Below are 17518 nucleotides of genomic sequence, written 5' to 3' on the forward strand. Positions count from 1 at the left end.
TTCTCAAAAAAAGGAAGTAGTGGTGTTATGTGGTCAGTAATGCTGCACGCTACTTTTGAGTTACTGTATCTCAGCTTTGCTGAGGCTTGATCTCTTTCAGAACTTGCAGGGGTTTTATCTTTAATAGAGGAGCTCTGCTATGAACAACACACGCTATAACCTTCATTCATCTTTAAAAGACACATCAAAAACTACTGTCAGATAATGTCATCATTAGAGAGCTTCCTGATGCCGTATATACAGATGAATGACAGTTTACTGCAGTGTGTTTGCTGCTGTTAGTCTCATTAGTGCAGTAATCAGTGTGATTGAGGCTATTTTACCCAAGAGAGTAAACTATTTTACAGAGAAATTAACTCTGAAAACTGGACTGACACTGTTTTATTTCACTATAATCTTCCATGTTAAGATGCTTTAACACAATCTACATTGTAGAAGTGCTACAGAACTGATGCCATGCTGCTGTCTGTCTGCTCCTGCATTCCCTCATCAGTGCGGGATTCAACATCACCATGCTCATTTCAATTCAGCCATTCTTTTATTAAAGCTAATTCATTAAAGTAACTCTCATTGCATTTTTTTTAAAGTAACACAAATATTATTACTTAACTTCTTTACTTACGTTTGTTACTTTATTTATTCATTTTGCACATTTATTCATTTTGCAGATGCTTTCAACCAAATGAGGATAAAAAAGCACTTTAAATCAGCAGAGAGCAGCAATATTCCAATGCCACTATCAATAATCATCCGTCAATGATGAACTAACATCTAAACATATCCTATAATGCACTTTAAATCTTTAAATTCAAGATATAAATATAATTATTAACCATAGATATTGGAATATTCATTCATTCACTTTATTTTCAGCTTAGTCCCTTCTTTAATCTGTGGTTGCCACAGCGGAATGAACCGCCAACTTATCCAGCATATGTTTTACGCAGTGGATGCCATTTCAGCTGAAAACCAGTACTGGGAAACACCCATACACACTCATTCACTACGGACAATTTAGCTTACCCAGTTCCCCTATACCGCATGTGTTTGGGCTGTGGGGGAAACCGGAGCACCCGGAGGAAACCCACGCCAACATGGAGAGAACACGCAAACTCCACATAGAAATGTCAACTTGTCCGGGTGAGCGACCTTCTTGCTGTGAGGCCACAGTGCTGACCACTAAGCCACTGTGCCGCCCCTTAAATTATAATAAACATTATAAATATTATTATCGAGTGTTTGTTGTAAAATGTCTGGTGTGTATGGAGAGACTTTCTGAAAGCAGTCAGTCACGTTTACAGCACTGCTGATAAAAGCTCTCCAGTAAAAGGTCTTTTTCTTTATCCGCTGACTGTAGCCGGCCCAAAGATAAAGAACCCATATTACTACCTGAAAACAACCTCCTGCTCATATATGACTGCGTGCAGCTTTTGACCTCCACACCGACTCTGAAAGCCAGAGGAAAGGGAAACAGACAGATTAAGTTTCATCTCTTCAGCATGGCTTCAATTAGCCAGACTCCTGTATGCACACAGCTCATTTTAAAGCAGAGAGCTATAAACAGGCCACGATTGTGAAGGAGTTACTGAACAAACGCTGCATCAGAGTCTGAGGCTGATTATATAGCAGACACACTTATCCAAAGAGACACACAGAAGAGGAGAAAAGAAGTATCACCAGTAAAGCAGCGGTATGCAGATGCAGGAACAATCGCTAGATGAAATAATACCTATCATGAGTACGACTGCATTTACCATCAGCATAATCACGTATGTAATAGAGTTTAGCTTGCACAATCCACAGTAAACATAGAAATTCAACATCAGTGTCCAATAGCCCCTCCCCTTCACAACGTAGCCCCGCCCCTTCAGCAGTAACTCCGCCCCTTCTGCTACATGAGCAAAAGTGTGAGTGTTCAGCATGACGTACTTAATTTTAACGGTTAAACAAGTGCATCATTGGAGTATTTAAAGTGCACTTAAGCTGCGGTCACACAGCACTTTTCTCCCCATAGACTTCCATTCATACGGAAAAAGTTTAGCAGTTCACTGCGGTGGACAGTTCAAGCTTGGTGAACTCTGACCTTGAACCAATGGCTCGCTTTTTTAAATGTCTAATCATCTTGTTTAATCCCGCCCCTTTTTGTCGCAGAGCCGTACGGCTGAATTTCGCATGCACAAACTCTAGTGTGACCGTGGCATTATTCTCAGAATTTCCAGTGTGAATGCACTACTTACACTATTTATACAACAAAATCACATAGAATAGTGCTGAAGTTTGCAATTTGAGACGCACCTCTAGATCATTTTTAATAATTAACCTTTTCATGCCTTCTGAGTGTTTACTAAGGGTTGCTTAAGTGCTTTCATGCAAGCTGATTTACTAAACACAGCACATAAACAGAAGCAGAACTCTGTTAAAGCACAGACTGGCGTGGAGCAGGAAAACAGGCGGCTTGTTTTCTATAATCACCATCAGGAGTCAAAATTAGACCCCAAACAAGCAGAGCTGATGATAATCAGACATGAGTAATCCACTAACAGCACAGGACAGAATGAGTTCAGGCATGCACTTTTGGTGTGTTAAATAATACTTCTGTTATCTATAGCAGAGAGGAGGATCCACATGCAGGAGAAACTTTCACTAACCAAACAAGACAAAGACAAACTCAAGAACCGAAGGAGAGCAGGGTAACAGAGTCAGAGAACACTGGGGAAATAATGAACCATGCAGCACAGCAGCTCATAAACACAAGGCTGATCCGGGTAAAAAAGGGGAGGAGACAATTAATCAATCGCCATGCCAACTAATAAGGGCAACCATTGAAAACAAATGAGGGTGTGGCACAGAGCACATGGAAACCAGCAAAAGAACACCAGTTCTGCCAGAAAGACCAGCGAGATGATCATGATACTGAATTACATTTGTTGATGAGTATTGTTTGATAAGAGTATTCTTCATCAAAACACAGGATTTCTTTGGCGGAGGCCCCGTCTGTAGATTGATTTGGAAGCTTTTAGATCCAGCTACATCTGCCGAGGACAAAGGCAGGGGCGGAGCCTTCCCCCCTGGACAGGGCTAACCCAGTGGTGGTGGGGAGGACGGTGGGTGAATGTCTGCATTGGTGCCTGCAACCATTCATTCATTCATTCATTCATTCATTTAGTCATTTAGCAAACGCTTTTATCCAAAGCGATTGGATAAAAGATATTGGATATTCATTTTCTTTTAGGCTTAGTCCCTTTATTAATTCGGGGTCGCCACATCGGAATGAACCGCCTGCCTGCAACCAAATGATTTAAATGAATGGACTTATGTAAATTTTTTTTTTTTTTTCACGCAGCGGATGCCCTTCCAGCCACAACCCCTCTCTGGGAAACATCCACACACACACTCATACACTTTGGACAATTTAGCCTACCCAATTCCCCTATAGCGCATGTGTTTGGACTGTGGGGGAAACCGGAGCACCCGGAGGAAACCCACACCAACTCGGGGAGAACATGCAAACTCCACACAGAAACGCTAACTGAGCCGAGGCTCGAACCAGCGACCTTCTTGCTGTGAGGCGACAGCACTACCTACTGCGCCACTGCCTCGCCTACATTATTTCAGTAACACTTTATTTTTGATGCTCCATTTGAGTATTAGTAGACTGTCTGCTTAATATCTGCTGATACTGCTGCTAAACAGACATTTAACCGACTATAAGAAACTACAAGTACATGTCAACTAACACTAACCCCAACCTCAGCCTGAGAGTCTACTGATAATAATCTGACAATGGGAAAAGTGAAATAATATTATGTCGAAAGGAAAAACTGGTGTATTTCACTTCCCTTACTGTCAGATTGTGCTTGCTTTAAGGAGAAACTCGCTTCATTTTGTCTCATTATTGCTGAAAACAACACTAGATTATTTGCTTGTCTAGAAAATGCTACTTGATTTCAGAAGTTTTACATATTTAAACTTGAAGCAAGACAAAAACTCAAAGTAAGAAAAGCGTTTTTTTTTATGTGCATACAACAGGCCGAGCATGTGGAGTGCTGCACAAAGCCACGTGTGTGTGTGTGTGTGTGTGTGTGTGTGTGTGTGTGTGTGTCTGTGTGTGTGTGTGTGTGTGTGTGTGTGTGTGTGTTATTTCTGGATGTTTTGGTTGTCAGTAATCACCTCAGAGTTCATTCTGAAGGAGAAAATGAAGGTAAACAGATGAAGTAGTGCCGTCTTTAAATGCTTTCACACAAACTCCAGACGAACACTGAAGCGCTCTGTGATTTCAGCTTTCCAGCGGTAACTCGACGCCTGTGGATCCACTCGCTCACACTGTGGGCCTTGTTTTAACACTTGCCTGAAGCTCAAATCCTGCAATTCTCTGGATGTAAAGTGCAGAACTGCAGTGTTTCAGACGGCCTGCGCTGCGGGCGAAACCCCTGACCCACACCGCCGTTTATCTGGCTAACTAACACTTCTCGCATTTACCTTCCTCAGCTCCAGGGACTGAGGGAAGAATTCAACAAGTTCACTGCAGAAATATGCTGAAGGCTTTGTCTTGATTCTAGTCGAAACATCCACAAATGATTACATCAAGAAGCATTTTCGAGATTATTAGAATATATAGTGTTGTTTTCAGAAACTAAAGTGAGTTCCTCATTAAAACAAGCAGAATAATCTGACAATTCTGGAAGAGAAATAATGCTATTTAAAAGAGAAGCAAGATTATTTGTCTTCCTCCATTGGCAGATTATTCTGTGAGTTCATCTATAAGCTAATTTCGAGAGGATCACGCGCTTATATTTGACCATGGCCGGTCCCGCATTAGCTAACACATGATTTACCAATCAGATAAATCCAAAACACACATAAATGACCAGATTTCCTTATCTTAGTCATCTTCATCTTGAGGAATCGCCCCCATCCACCCCAACTCCTCCTCCAGTTTCCTAAAATAATTCAGGGTAGGTGGCATGGCAGCTCAGTGGTTAGCAGTATGGCCTCACAGCACTCAAGTCCCGGCTGGGTCAGTTGGTGTTTCTGTGTGGAGTTTGCATGTTCTCCCCATGTTGGTGTGGGTTTCCTCCGGGTGCTCCGGTTTCCCCCACAGTCCAAACACATGCGCTATAGGGGAACTGATCAACTACACTGGCCGTAGTGTATGAGTGTGAACTGAAAAGCTAACTCAGTTCATTTAGGTTGTCCTGACACAAAACTCGATTGACATTTTTTACAGCACATCTGCGTCTTGATTTGCAATGCTGTACGCCAGCCAAGAACAGTACAAATAAAACAGAACTCAACACATTTATGCAATATTGTCATTCCTTTTAACCCAACACCTCTCTCGGGCCCGTGTGCCACACGTGATGATGGCAGTCGGTGGTCTGCTCATGTTTACCAGCTCTTGACCACATGTAAGCATTAGTGATGCCATCTGTGAGCCAAGCCAAACCAGAACACACACTGGGCCACAGTCTGCTTTTATTCTGGCCCACAGTTTGTGTTCTCATCTGGTCCAATTAATCCTGTGGGCCTTATTTGGAATTTTATATGCTTATTGGCAATTTGAACAAACACACACACACACACACACACACACACACACACACACACACACACACACACACACACACACACACACACACACACACACATGCATCATTCATATACCAGTGATTTTGTTTTATATTTTTAAGAATTTTCTACATGATGTTGAACAGATTCAGAAGTTGTTCACAGTATTTCCTCTAATACTTGTTCTTCTGGAGAAAGTCTTATTTGTTTTATTTGGGCTAGAATAAAAGCAATAGTTAATAGTTAATAGTTTTAAACCCATGTTAAGCTCAATATTATTGGCCCCTTCAGCAATATTAGTGTTGGATTGTCTCCAGAGCAAACCACTGTTATACAATGACTTGCCTAATTACCCTAACTTTACCCTAATTACCCTAGTGAAGCCTTTACATGTCACTGTAAGCTGAACACTAGTGTCTTGAAGAAGATCTAGTCTAATATTATGAGCTGTCATCACGAAGAAGAGGAAACACATCAGTTATTAGAGATGAGTTATTAACACTGTTATGATTAGAGATGTGTTGAGGAAATCTGCTCTCCACTAAACAGAAACTGGGGAAAAAATAAACAAATTGATAACTCTGACATTAACTGTATATTAGACATATGAACGGTCTTTGTTGGTCTATTTAACTGACTGTATTCTGATTATTAACTCAACTCAGTGTAGTTCAAATACTCGTGAAGCTGGAGATAAAGTCCTCGCCAGATGTTTTTCGGGTGGCATGAGAAGAACATTCCACACATATTGTGGATTTTTGACAATTACAGTTATTTACAAACACATGCATCACAGTAATCACTTTAACATGTATTATTACACATCTAACACAATCGTCTGAGCTCAAAGCTAAATGTGTGGCTCTGATTAATGTAGAAACACGTCTGTTTAATGCTGGGGGGGCGCATTAAATCATATTTATTAAATCAATATATTAAAATTACAGCATTATTAAATCAATGTTGTAATAAAAGCATGCACAGAATATGTTGCATATTGCATGCAGAATGATTCGCAGTCTTATGAATTTATTTGTAATTTTTCTAATCTTTGTCAAGAGCTATTCAAAAAAAGTAAAGACAATTTCTAGAGTGATTTCTATTATGTTTGTCTTCTGAAGGTCATCTAGTTTCTTTCAGTTTGGCTGGATTACATTACATTGGCTGGTTTTTACATATATTAGGGTCAATGTTATTAGGACTTGCCTAATTACCCTAGTGAAGCCTTTAAATGTCACTTTTAGCTGAACACTAGTGTCTTGAAGAATATCTAGACTGATATAATGTGGATAAAGTCACTCACTTTAAAAAATGTAAAAGTTTAACATTTAATGATTTTGTAGACAGTTAATTGTAGCACAAAATATGTCTTTACACTCCAAATATTCAGATTTTACTGTTTATCAAGCAAAGTGATTATAAAGCATCAATACATTTATCAATTACTTACTTCATTCTCTAATAATTGGGTTAAAAATACACCAACATATAACCCAACTATAGGTTAATATAGCACAAGAGTTATTTAAACCCTTATATAATTTAACCCGATACACTGGGTTATTTTGATTAAATGTTTTTTTTCATACCCATATTATTTACTATGCCATTATTACTAGTACTACTATTATTTTTATATGTATGGCTGTGTAAATAAATAACATACAGTTTTCAAGAATATTAACAATGCTTTATTTCCGTTACATTTTAAGTTCCAGACACCTAAACGCTTCTATATGTTTAATATAGATCAGCTATGAAGCGCACGTTTGTGTCATTAATAATTAGGAGTGCTGGTGAAATGGATATAAAAAGACGACACGGAGAGGTAATTTGACAAAAAAAATAACAACATTATTGCGTTAGAGCTTAAATAAACTTTATAAAACAAAAACAACATTACTTAAGCATAACAATACAGCTGTTTGTGTCAGTTAAATCAGTTGACTATTGAAATTTAACCCAACTGGCTGAATTATTGAATAAATAAAACAATAAAAGTAAAAAAACAACAACAACAAAGCACCAAACATTTAACCCAACTGCTTGAGTTATAAATAAATAACCCCCAAAAAGGTTAAAAATAACCCAAAAAAAGCACCAAATAATTTGAACTCAACCATTGGGTTAAATAAATAACTTTTTAGAGTGTATTTGCACCAAGATAAGATGCAAATATGTTGAGATAAAAATTTAAAATAATTTTAAAATGTGAAGTAAAAAATAATGAAAAGTAAATAGCTCATTATAAATAGTCCAAATAAATAAAACACATATAAATATGTGTTTTAGGTATGAGCTGTAAGACAGAATAAGCATTTGCAGGAGTGCTTCATTTAACAGGCTAGTTTCTTGAGTAACCACTGGGCACTTATGCTCATTAAACTGTAAACTGGCTAATAGCTAGCTATTATCCCTAAACCCACCCCTGCACCTCACCTCAGCCCATGCAGTTATCTTCTGTAACCCAGCAGTTTCTTGGGAAAGTAGACATTAGGTACAAAATAAACCTTAACAAGGGCTTTATACACTGCTATAATAAGATAATAAGATATTTTATAACTGCATAATAATAACTGTATGACTGTACATCATATAATATAGTGCATAACCTGAGTCTGCTCTGCGCTAATAATAAACAACCAGCTTATGCTCATCACTGTGATATTGTAAACACACACACTGAAAGTCGTCTCAGTTTGTGGAGCTCAAATCGTTGAGTTTGTTCATTTATTCAGAGGATATTCATCCAGGTTAGACAGTGAAGATGTTTTCTGGAATAGCCGCTGGCTGTAGTTAATCTTAGTCTAGACAGGCTGATTTATTTCCAGCGTTAGCCCTTTGACTCGCGGACAGGTAAACTAGCCGCATCATGTCCACAGAATGTTAACAAGTTACAAGTTAGTTCTGCCCTGCATTAAAACAAGTAAATCAGCACGGTGGCGATAGTTAAACCATCAGAAATGTGTTCATAAATCCTGTTCATAAATCCAGTACACACATGAGGATATTATTAATAGTGATTTAGAACCATACTATAGTAAAGTGTAATAAACTATGTGTTATAGTATTTTTAACTTGTTGATGAGTGCTCCAGCATACTGTAGTGTTGACTATAGTGAACTGATCAACTGAAATAAATACTGTAGTATACTTTAGTTTTACTGTAGTAAACTGTGGTGTACTGTAGTGTAATATACACTGTAGAAAACTACAGTACTGGCTCATTTGTTTATATTACAGGAATTGTGTGTTACCATAGCAACTGTACAATCAAAATAGATTAATTACTGTAGTTGTTGTGTTACTATAACAACTGTAGAATCACTACATCACATCAATGACTATAGTTGTTGTTGTTACCATAGCAACAGTAGAATCACAACAACAGATCAATTACTATAGTTGTTGTTACCATAGCAACTGTAGAATCACCAGGACTGATTAATTACTATAGTTGTTGTTACCGTAGCAACTGTAGAACATCACAAGTTCCTCAGTATAGTTCAAAAACACTACAGTATCTACTGTAATATAATTTTGTGGGGAGCTTATTATATATTATTATATAGAACTGAATAATGTTCTTTCTTTTTTTTAGTTACACACAAAATACATGTTTTTTACACTCCAAATTACAATGGTGATTTAGTATTCCAGGCATAACCCCCTTATTCAAAAATCAAACACAACTCAACACAGCAACAAAACCAAAAAAATTGGTGGTTTTATGTAAAGTCATATATATATATATATATATATATATATATATATATATATATATATATATATATATATAGGCAGCAACTCCAAAAGCTCTTAAAATATCACATTCGTACTACACTGAAGCTTTAGATGCTGCTGCTTTTTCATATATATTAAAAAAAATGTTTGGCTGAGTTCTCAGATTGCTGTGTGTGCTTTAAAAAAACTATTTGTAAATGTAAAATGATCAAATGTATATCTCGTGCATAAAAGTGAGTGTTTTACCTTGTGTGTTCACATTGTGTTGTCTGTGCGCAGGCTCGGATGGGGTGGTGCTGCCCTCTGGTGACAATCTGCAGTAATGTCGGATGAACAGCTGGAACATCTGCAAAATAAAAGTCTCCGATTCACCAGAGACAAACACAACTATCATAACAATACTGACTCTACAAATATAGGACAAGTTATGTAAACATGTCAAATTACGTATTACCAAAGAATCTAATTTGACCATGATCTAGACATCAGTAATGCAGTTCTCCACTTTCCAATTCAGTTTCAAATAAATAGTAAAGCTGAAGCTACAGAGTGAAACTGCAAGAAAAAAGCAGGATTCTGTTAAGTTCTGTTATGAACCAAATCTCTGTTCTATATTTAAAATAGAAGTTACACCATTTACATTTAATGTATTCTCCAGTTTATTTATTTATAAAATTTAATATCACAATAACTACATGTCCAGCACTTTGAGTTCTGAAATCTGCCAGTAAAGGAAACATGACCAAGTCTGAAAGTACAAGAAAACACAGACCAACATTTTCATTTAATAAATAAAAGACCTGGCTCAGAAATGACCAATCATCTTTCAAAATGTTCTATATATTTTATAATTAATTATCACTAAGTCAAAATTGACTGGTATAGCTATACTTGTGGGGACATTCAGTCCTTACAATGTAAGAAAGACAAGCTACACACACAAACACACACAAGTTAAATTTGCAGACATGTCAGGTCTCTATAATTGCACATGTTATTGTTGAGCAGTTCTGGTTCATCATAAGCATGCTCATTTGAAGAAAGATTAGGCAAAATGAAATATTAATATTTGAAATGTTTCTCATTTTTAATCACTGCCCATATGGAAACCACAAGGATTGAAATATATGAGTAATAAATACATTTCTGCATTTTAAAATACATGTCAAAAACATATTTAAACATTTGACATATACACTGCTGCCAGTGCATATGTGTTGAATCTCATGTCATGTATAATATTTGATATTTACATATGTAATGTCAAGATTACACTTTGGTTAGGAATCTTATCCATTTCAAAATTATTTTTTAAATATATATTTTCATATTTAGGGCACCACGGTGACTTAGTGGTTAGCACAGTGGCCTCACAGCAAGAAGGTCATTGGTTTGAGTCCCTGGTCAGTTTGCATTTCTGTGTGGAGTTTGCATGTTCTCCCCGTGTTGGTGTGGGTTTCCTCCGGGTGCTCCGGTTTCCCCCACAGTCTAAACACATGCGCTATAGGGGAACTGATCAACTACACTGACCAGAGTGTATGAGTGTGTGTGTGAATGAGTGTGCATGGGTGTTTCCAAGTACTTGGTTGCAGCTGGAAGGGTATCCGCTACGTAAAACATATGCTGGAATAGTTAGTGGTTCATTCCGCTGTGGCGACCCCTGATAAATAAAGAGACTATGTTGAAAAGAAAATGAATGATGTTCATATTTGGTGAATGTCTAGCTCTTCTGTATTGGTGGAGCTTCATAAATGTGTACGTCAGAAAGCCTCCTGCATGTTGAATGAGCAGCAGTCAGTTCTGAGCTTAACCTGAACCCTAACCCTCATTATATAGGAATGTGAAGCGCAGGAATCTCAAACCTGTCCAGCCTTTAGGCCAGGAGATGAGGTGTTGAGCACAACATTCCTGTTTTTTTCATGTTAAATTTGACCCTCCCCGATGTGGCATTTACCCTGGTGTCCAAAAGTAGATCATCTCTGATGCATCCAGAGGGACTTTTATTATGTACACACTATTATTTATGTCTTGTAAGCACTATTAAAATATAGATTACTGTTAAAAGATACTGTTAGAAACAAGACTGATGAGAAACACAGTCAAGCAGAAGAGACACACAGACATGCCTTAAAGTTGAAGCACAACAAACCATTCACCAAATGTGAAACATGTGCAATATATTAAGGAGAATTAGTCATCCAATTCACCTCCAAAACTCAACACAACACTCTTATTTCACAACTCTTATTTCACCAAACCACTGTCAGCAATTCTCATCCAGAGAACATGCATTTCATTCATAACACACTGACCGAAAACACACTCTAACAACATACAGTACTGCAGAAACGCTTCATTTTAACCTTTGAATGTATTTTCACCATCATCAGCATGTTATTTTACATTGATCACGGTCTTGAATGTGCTAAAGAAAGTGTGAAAAGAATTTAAAATGTATTCATATATATTTAAATACAATATAATTTAATATAATATAAAAATAAACTGAAAAACAGATATATACACACATTTACATAAGTAAATAAATAGACTCGATGATGAGTTAAATAACTGTGGATGGAGGATAACTGAATAACTTTACAGTTTACTTTATGGCGACTTCAAATTGTAACAAACTTATAAGTAAGCAAGAGTTTGTACAGTATGTATTACAGTTGATTGGTGATAATTAAGCTTTGAGTTGAAGGATGAGGGGTTACGGTGTATTCAGACACAGTGTGAAGAGTTTTTTGTCATGCATTTTAATATTTCCACACAAAAGAAACTCAATGGTTGTATGTCTTGCTTGTCCTGTGAAACATCACTGGATCATTATGTTTATTTGGATGCTGCGTTGCTTTAATTAGTATTAATCATTCCAAATAAATTAATCAAATGTGTGTGTGAGCATGTAATGTCAACTAAATGGAATGAAATGAAATGCTAGCCTGAGGTCAATACTGTACAAAAAGGACTGCATTAGAGTAATTATACAGAAGACAAGCAACTTATCTTTAAACTGACCAAAAGCAATGAGAAAATCTACAATTAAACTCTTTAACTTGCTCAAATCTAAAGTCAAGTTTAAAATAAATAAATAAATAAATAATAAGGAGATTGTTCCTGACAAAATCTGGAGCTCTCCGGAGAGTCTATTATCCTGTTTTGTCAGCAGTTGTGAAGTCTCATTAAATGTGTTGGATAAACAGCGCTGATGCAATCCATGTGTGCTCTGATCTCGTCCCCTTAGGAGTGGGTCATTCACCATTAGCCCAAAACACCAACAACTTTACTCAACTTTGTGAAAAACAAACTAGAGTTACTGTAATAATATGTGGTAATGAAGCATTGTCTACAGCTAATGCACATTTCTCCACTGAAGCTGGATGCTGTGGATTTTAAAGTAACTCCAGTTTCAGTTTGCTGTCTGCAGTGAAAATGGTCAATCATAAAGTCAAAAGCTCCAATAAGACGGGATTTCTCGGGTGGGATGTAAGGGGTTTTCACCATTTACAAGGGTATTTAGTGATTTTACATCTATCTGGATCATGAATGTCTGAATTTTCTCTAATGACCCATGTAAAAATCCCTGGACAAATTACCTGAGGCTTCTTAAAAGACACTTAAGGTTGTGATCATTTAATTCCAATCCAAATCAAATCAACCCAAGGGTCATTTTGTACTGTTTGTCTGTACATGTACTGTTTGGCCACTAAATGCACCGTACGGCTTTACTTTCCTGCATCTCATGCATTGAGAACTGAAATATAAATCCAACGCTTTTTTGTTTTTGCTCCAATTTTTTATTTAAAGATCTAAACCAGGGGTGCCCAAACCCAGTCCTGGAGGGCCGGTGTCCTGCAATATCCCCCAATCAGACACACCTGGGCTAGCTAATCAGGCTTTCTAGAAACATCCGTGCAGCTGTGTTGAGGTAAGCTGGAGCTAAACTCTGCAGGACACCGGCCCTCCAGGACCGAGTTTGGACACCCTTGATCTAAACCCTTTTCTACACACAAAAGACCTATTTTTCTCAAATATTGTCTAATCTCAAACAGTTGTCTAAATCTGTGTTAGTGAGCACTTCTCTATTGCTGAGATAATCATCCACACTCACAGGTGTGCATATCAAGATGCTGATCAGACAGCATGATTATTGCACAGGTGAGCATTAGGTTGGCCACAATAATACGCCACTCTAAAACATTGTGGGGCTGTCATGGCTGGCATGTTTTTACAACATCTCATGGAGGTCGGGGACAGTACCTCTGGACTGGGCAACTGGAGGGTGTGCTCCAACTATAGGGGATCACACTCCTCAGCCTCCCAGAGAAAGTCTATGCCAGGGTACTGGAGAGGAGGATCCGGCCAATGGTTGAACCTAGGATCCAGGAGGAACAATGCGGTTTTCGTCCGGGCCGTGGTACACTGGACCAGCTCTATACCCTCACCAGGGTGCTCGAGGGTTCCTGGGAGTATGTCCAACCAGTCCACATGTGTTTTGGGGACTTGGAGAAGGCATTCGATCGTGTCCCTCGTGGCATTCTGTGGAAGGTGCTCGGGGAGTATGGGGTCAGAGGTGATCTGTTGAGGGCCGTCTCATCCCTGTATGAGCAGGGCAGGAGTTTGGTTCACATTGCCGGCAATAAGTCAGACTTGTTTCCAGGGCATGTTGGACTCCGGCAGGGCTGCCCCTTGTCACCAATCCTATTCATAATTTTTATGGACAGAATTTCAAGGCACAACCTTGGGCTGGAGAGGGTCCGGTTCGGGGACCACAAGATTTCATCTCTGTCATTTGCAGATGATGTTGTTCTGTTGGCTTCATCATACATGGACCTTCAGCATGCACTGGGGCGGTTAGCTGTCGAGTGTGGCACGGCTTGGATGAAAATCCGCACCTCCAAGTCAAAGGCCATGGTGCTACACTGGAAAAAGGTGGTTCGCCATCTCCAGGTTGGAGGAAGGTCCTTGCCCCAGGTGGAGGAGTTCAAGTATCTCCAGGTTTTGTTTAGGAGTGAGGGAAGGATGGAGCGTGAGATTGACAGGCAGATTGGTGCAGCGGCAGCAGCAATGCGGTTGATGTACCGGTCCGTTGTGGTAAAGAAGGAGCTGAGAATGGAAAATGAATGAATAAATGAATGAATGAATAAAAGGCACAGTTTGATCTCTCAGCACAATGCCACAAATACTGCAAATTTTGACACAGCAGTTGTCATCAAACTGCCAGAATGTCAACCAGAGCTGTTTTAAAGATTCTGGCAGGACATCCAACCTCCAACTTCTGGCCTCACTGGTCTGTTCTGTTGTGAACTGGACTACGTTGTGCTGCTCTTTGTCTGTTTGACTTTTTATCATTATTATTTTTGCATAAGGGCCGGGACACACCAAGTCAATTGCCACGACTAGCACCAGCGAAACCCAACTGTGTTGTTGCCTCACGTTGGATCACATCGACCAAAAAGTTGCATGTGAACACACCAAATTGAATGAAACGAAAGTGTGTGTTCTGCTCCTGTGCAAGAAGACGTGTGTTTCTGCTCCAGCAGGAGGCTGTCTCTGTATTCTCCTTTCCGCAAAGCAAAACCAAAATTCTGACGTGCATAGACAAACCACAAACACAGCAGCGTTCAGTATTATCAGTGATCGTCACTCACCAAAGAGAGACTCACTCCATAACTCCACACACACCAGGGACCTTCTTGGTATGAGGACATAGTGCTAACCATTGAGCCACAATGCTGCCCTACAACCCTTAAAGTTTTCTAATTATTAAATGGACCAGGGCCAAACAGTATTGTTACACTCTATTGAGAAATCTTTATTACAGTAAAGACAAGATTAGATCTGATTGGTCTGCAAATATAGAACTAGGTGGGTCAAAAACTGAATATTCAAATCACATGAGATAATGAGGTGAACACTGAGCTTCGGTGAGTATAAAATTAACAACAGACAAGCATCTTCAGACAGACTCTCCTCTCCAAGATCCACCATGGAAACGTCAAACTGGGGAGGGACAAACACAGAGAACCAAACCGTCCATTACTGCTTTCCGAACAACAACTTGTCCTGTACTAAGAGTGTAAAGCCTGAAGCCGAGTACATGGTGGTGTACATTTTTGTGGGTGTAACATCAGTGTTCACCGTGTTCCTGAACTTGTTGGTGATCATCTCCATCTCACACTTCAAGCAGCTCCACACTCCGACCAATGTGTTGATTCTGTCTCTGGCAGTGGCTGATCTGATCGCAGGACTGATTCTCATGCCAGTGCAGGGGATGAAACTGATCGAGCCCTGCTGGTACTTTGGAGAAATGTTCTGCTCCATATTTCATCTGATTCTCTATGGGGTTGTCACAGCGTCTCTTGGTAATTTGATCATTATATCTGTCGATCGGTTCATTGCAGTGAATGACCCTTTACGATATCCACTGAAGGTCAATAACAGCAGGATTGTTATTTTTACTGCTATAAATTGGTTATTTTCTTTCATATATCCTTTAATATTTGTGTATGAAATTCTATTTTACCCAGAAAGAAACCACTCCTGTGTTGGAGAATGTGTACTTGTGGCAAAGGTGGAATATCTCATATTAGATGCCTTTGTTTGTTTTGCTGCTCCTTGCTGTGTTATTGTTTCTTTGTATGTGAAAATCTGTGTTGTAGCACACTATCAAGCCAAGAATATAAATGCAGTCACAGACAAGAAGGCCAAATCAGAAAAAAAGGCAGCAAAAACCTTAGGGATTGTAGTGTTTGTTTATCTTCTGTGCTGGATGCCATACTATTTAATTACTCTTTCTCTCGGGCATGATGAAAATGATGTTCTTATCATTAATATAATGTACTGGATTGTATGCATGAATTCCTGTTTGAATCCTCTTATATATGCAATGTTTTATCGATGGTTTAGACTGTCAGCAAAATACATTTTGACTCTGAAAATATTTGAGCCTTCATCAGAATACTTTAACCTGTTCCCAGAAGAGAAATAAGCACTTAGACTCTCATGCAAAAAAAGTTGTCTTGAAACAGACCAGATATCAGATGGAAACAGACAAAACAAGTGTTCTTTTTAAATATATGTTAGACATTATACTGTATGTAAGCATGAATATTGTGAGCAGACATATTTATGATATATGAAAACAACAAAACTGTAGTGATGCTGCTTTGGAAGATGCATGTTAAAATAAGAAAATGTTGCAATATCAATGCTGCTCTAAATAAAACTATTGCATAGCTTGAGCTTATTTTAGAAGACATTATGATTTGTCACCAATGTCAAACGATCCCAATGATATGTATTTACAGCTCTCTGTGATGTGCCTGATTATTGCATTCACAAGCAGCACTGACCGTTCAGTCCCAATGAGTTTGAATGTATTGTGTCAGTAGTTTTTTTTTCTGTCTCAAAAAGCAATACATTTTTAAATTATATAAATTTAAAGAGATGTAAAGCATATCTATTCTGTTGTAGATTAGACAAAACCAAATTGTACTGTAAGGTCAAACATGCAAAGTAAATGTGATTAATGGCACCATCACAGCTTGCAACTCTCACCTGCATCACCCCATGTCTATCCTATAATTTTCAGAGTGAGTATTTTCAGTTTGATTGTTTAAAACATACAATCCAGTTACACAAATTCATACCATGAAGCAGTACTTTCCCTATAAACTTTCAAATCTTATTACAAACCAGTCACTGTGAGACCCTGGTGACAACAAACTAGACTGCGCCCACTAGAGCAGGGGTGTCCAACACATGAAACAGCATTTTCAAAGCTTCTAATAACATTCATGCAGACGTGTCAAGACCAATAGATGAAGCCAATTATGTGAAATGGGGATGGTTAGGAAACCATGATGAACAGAGGCCAGTGGGCAACTTTGGCCAGGATGCTGGAGACACACACTTACTCTTTTCAAGCTAGTTTATAAGACTGAAGAGTTTGTTAATGAGTGGATAACCAGACTCTCTGACAACAATTGACGAAAGTATATGACAAAGTTTAAACCACATCAAGTATACCACCCTCAAAATACACTGATGACATAGACCTACTCAGCAGGAGGGAAAGAGAGCTGAAGGAAGGCTTCCTACAGCTAGAACGGAAATCACACCGAGCAGGCCTGCATGTGAATACTAGCAAGATAAAGTATATGGTTATGTCCAGATCTGAGAGCACCTCAACACAACC

General features: G+C 38.5%; 3 protein-coding genes across 6 annotated transcripts in view; 2 read left to right on the forward strand and 1 right to left on the reverse strand.

Annotated features, from left to right (window-relative positions):
• Positions 1 to 17518, forward strand: part of nrxn1b (neurexin 1b) — a gene marked incomplete at its 5' end in the record, with an annotated part of 604334 nt that overhangs the window by 163907 nt on the left and 422909 nt on the right.
• vit (vitrin) overlaps positions 1 to 17518 on the reverse strand; it is a 65914-nt gene that overhangs the window by 37224 nt on the left and 11172 nt on the right. For 2 of the 4 annotated variants that reach the window (XM_087278694.1, XM_087278718.1), the window contains one exon: positions 9559 to 9658. The gene's annotated coding sequence lies outside the window, so the exon portion shown is untranslated. Of the gene's footprint in view, positions 1 to 9558; positions 9674 to 17518 lie in introns of all 4 variants that reach the window. The other 2 variants (XM_087278695.1, XM_087278692.1) reach the window with 1 other exon arrangement.
• LOC137487453 (trace amine-associated receptor 13c-like) lies at positions 15286 to 16555 on the forward strand. Its single transcript, XM_087278726.1, has one exon. It carries the CDS (start codon positions 15308 to 15310, stop codon positions 16307 to 16309), a length of 1002 nt encoding a protein of 333 aa, XP_087134852.1. The 5' UTR covers positions 15286 to 15307; the 3' UTR covers positions 16310 to 16555.

This window comes from Danio rerio, chromosome 13 (assembly GCF_052040795.2).
Source record: "Danio rerio strain M-AB ecotype USA chromosome 13, GRCz13ab, whole genome shotgun sequence".
Taxonomy (NCBI): domain Eukaryota; kingdom Metazoa; phylum Chordata; class Actinopteri; order Cypriniformes; family Danionidae; genus Danio; species Danio rerio.